Source organism: Passer montanus, unplaced genomic scaffold (assembly GCF_014805655.1).
Source record: "Passer montanus isolate IOZ18808 unplaced genomic scaffold, ASM1480565v1 scaffold572, whole genome shotgun sequence".
NCBI classification, from domain to species: domain Eukaryota; kingdom Metazoa; phylum Chordata; class Aves; order Passeriformes; family Passeridae; genus Passer; species Passer montanus.
In genome coordinates this window covers 10204-12408 of record NW_024370728.1, presented here as the reverse complement: position 1 = coordinate 12408, position 2205 = coordinate 10204, and the positions used below count along the sequence as shown (strand labels likewise).

The window sequence follows — 2205 nt, the reverse complement described above, 5'->3', positions numbered from 1 at the left end:
TTCTTTGAGGTGTATCCTGGACTCCCCCCCCTTTTTGTTGATCTAAAATGAGTTTTAGAGTTTGATGTGTTCTTTCTACCATTCCTTGACCTGTAGGAGAATAGGGAATACCAAATGTATGGTGAACACCCCAGTCATTTAAAAATGTGGCCAATTCTTGTGAAGCATATGAAGGACCATTATCAGTTTTGATTTCTTGAGGGACACCTAATGAAGAAAATGCTTGTGAAAAATGCTGGCAAACATGCTTAGATGTTTCTCCTGTATGTACAGACACAAAAACTGCTTTTGAAAATGTATCAATAGAGACATGGATATTTTTAAATTTCCCAAAAGAAGGGTACTTTGTGACATCCGTTTGCCACTTTTGCAAACTTTCTAACCCCCTTGGGTTGGTTGCTCCTGTAGAAGAGATAGGCTGAACAAGCTGGCAGTCAGAGCAAGCCCGTACAATGGCTTGTGCCTGCTCGAGGGGGATGTTAAAATCTCGTCTGATCTGCGCCTGTGCATTTTGGTGAAAAAAGGCATGACTCAATTTAGCTTGTCCAACAATGTTCGGTAAGGCAGCTGCAGGAAGCCCTGAAGCGCAATCTTTAATGGCTCCTGCAGTTCTCTCATCACACGCTGCTGATGCCAATGCATCGGCTCGTGCATTCCCTTCTGCCATAAATCCTGGGAGACCAGAGTGAGCTCTAATGTGAGCAACAAAGTAAGGATTAGTTCTGTGTAACAAAATTTGATAAAGACAGGTAAGCCAAAGACACAATGTGTCATTGCTAACATCTTTTAAAACAGACCCTTCAATTCTCTTAACAACATTAGCAACATACAGGTGCCGGGCCGTGGAGGCTGCTCTTGTGTAAAACTGGTTCTTTCATTTCGTGAGGGGGCATGGGAACCCTCGTTCTGGGACTGCCGGGCTGCTGGAAATCTGATCCCTGTGGGGATTCTTCCGAACCAGGAAGCAGCGCCGGAGAATTCCCGGGGCTAGGTATTTCTTTCTGGGTTGAAAAATCTCCATTCCTGGGGCAAGCCCTGGCGTTATTTGGAAACATTTCTACTTGGTTGTCGGGGTTTTCTGGTTTTGGAATAAAGCAATTCCCCTCTCTCTCCGAGATATCGTTAGTTTCGTCTGCCTGTCCTGCTACATCGGCAGTTGCTGTTTTCTTCTCCCCCTTCCCCCTTTTCTCGCGGTTGGAGAGGCCGGCTGGGCCCACTCGGAGGGACGTGGCTGCGAGGGTGCGGGTGGAATGGGGCTGGGGCAGGGGCGCGGCGGTGGGGCATTCGCAGCAATGAGCCAACCCCCCTTTTAGCTGAAATTACTAGGGCCATTTGTCGCAAGTACCTGAAAGAGGTCCAGTGTTACACTCCTGGAATTAAGGACTCTAATTGGGGTACCTGTACTGAAAGGCAGAGGGCTATAAGAGCTCGTTCTAGGAAACCTCCTGAAGAATACCCCTGCTGCCGAGAAGATGGTACCCCCCGTGGCTCGACGCAACCGAGTCGACGGGCGAGGCAGAGGAGTAAACAACTGTAGAGGGAAGAACCCACAAACTGGGATACCAGAGCGATGCTCAGAGAACTGCCTCAGGAGTGGGACTAAAAACCCTAAAGATCCTTGGTACAACATGCGACACCTAACTAAGGGAAGATTAGCATCAGATCACAATTATTTATTAATCGTACCCATGCCGTCGACAACCTCCACCACTCAATCCAACACACTATATTTTTGCTGATTATATTTGGTTTAGGAAAAGCTAATAGCAAAGACACACATCCTCATGAGCCCTTTACATGGACTTTAACTAGGTAGAGTGATAACAAAATCCTGCAAACAATCACCACTGTAAAGGGATCAAGTTTCCAAGTGGGATTATGTGATTTAACTGCCATTGAACACTGTGGCAAGGTACTAAACCTGACAGGATTCTATATGTGTCCAAGTGCTAACCGAGGAAAACCATACTGTAACTACCCAGGGGAATACTTTTGTGGGTACTGGGGATGCGAGACCATACCCTCCCATTGGACACCGGAGGGGGGCCCGACTCACACATACAAGCGGGGTTTGGGCCAGCCAAATGCAGTAAACAAACCTCGGCATATCTAGATAATTGTGCATTTGTCTATATAAATGTCACTCAACCGGGAGACCAAGGGTGGCTCTTAGGGAAAACCTGGGGAGTGAGACACTGGGAACCT

At 47.3% G+C, this 2205-nt stretch overlaps 1 protein-coding gene across 1 annotated transcript in view; it reads right to left on the bottom strand.

Moving 5' to 3' along the window:
- Nucleotides 1–1690, bottom strand: part of LOC120510393 (40S ribosomal protein S19-like) — a 6143-nt gene extending 4453 nt beyond the window's left edge. The window contains exons 1-2 of the mRNA XM_039726195.1: nucleotides 1687–1690; nucleotides 1062–1231 (exon numbers count right to left, since the gene is read on the bottom strand). Coding sequence (XP_039582129.1) covers nucleotides 1062–1231; nucleotides 1687–1690 — 174 coding nt within the window. The remainder of the gene's footprint in view (nucleotides 1–1061; nucleotides 1232–1686) is intronic.
- Nucleotides 1691–2205: the final 515 nt, after the last annotated feature.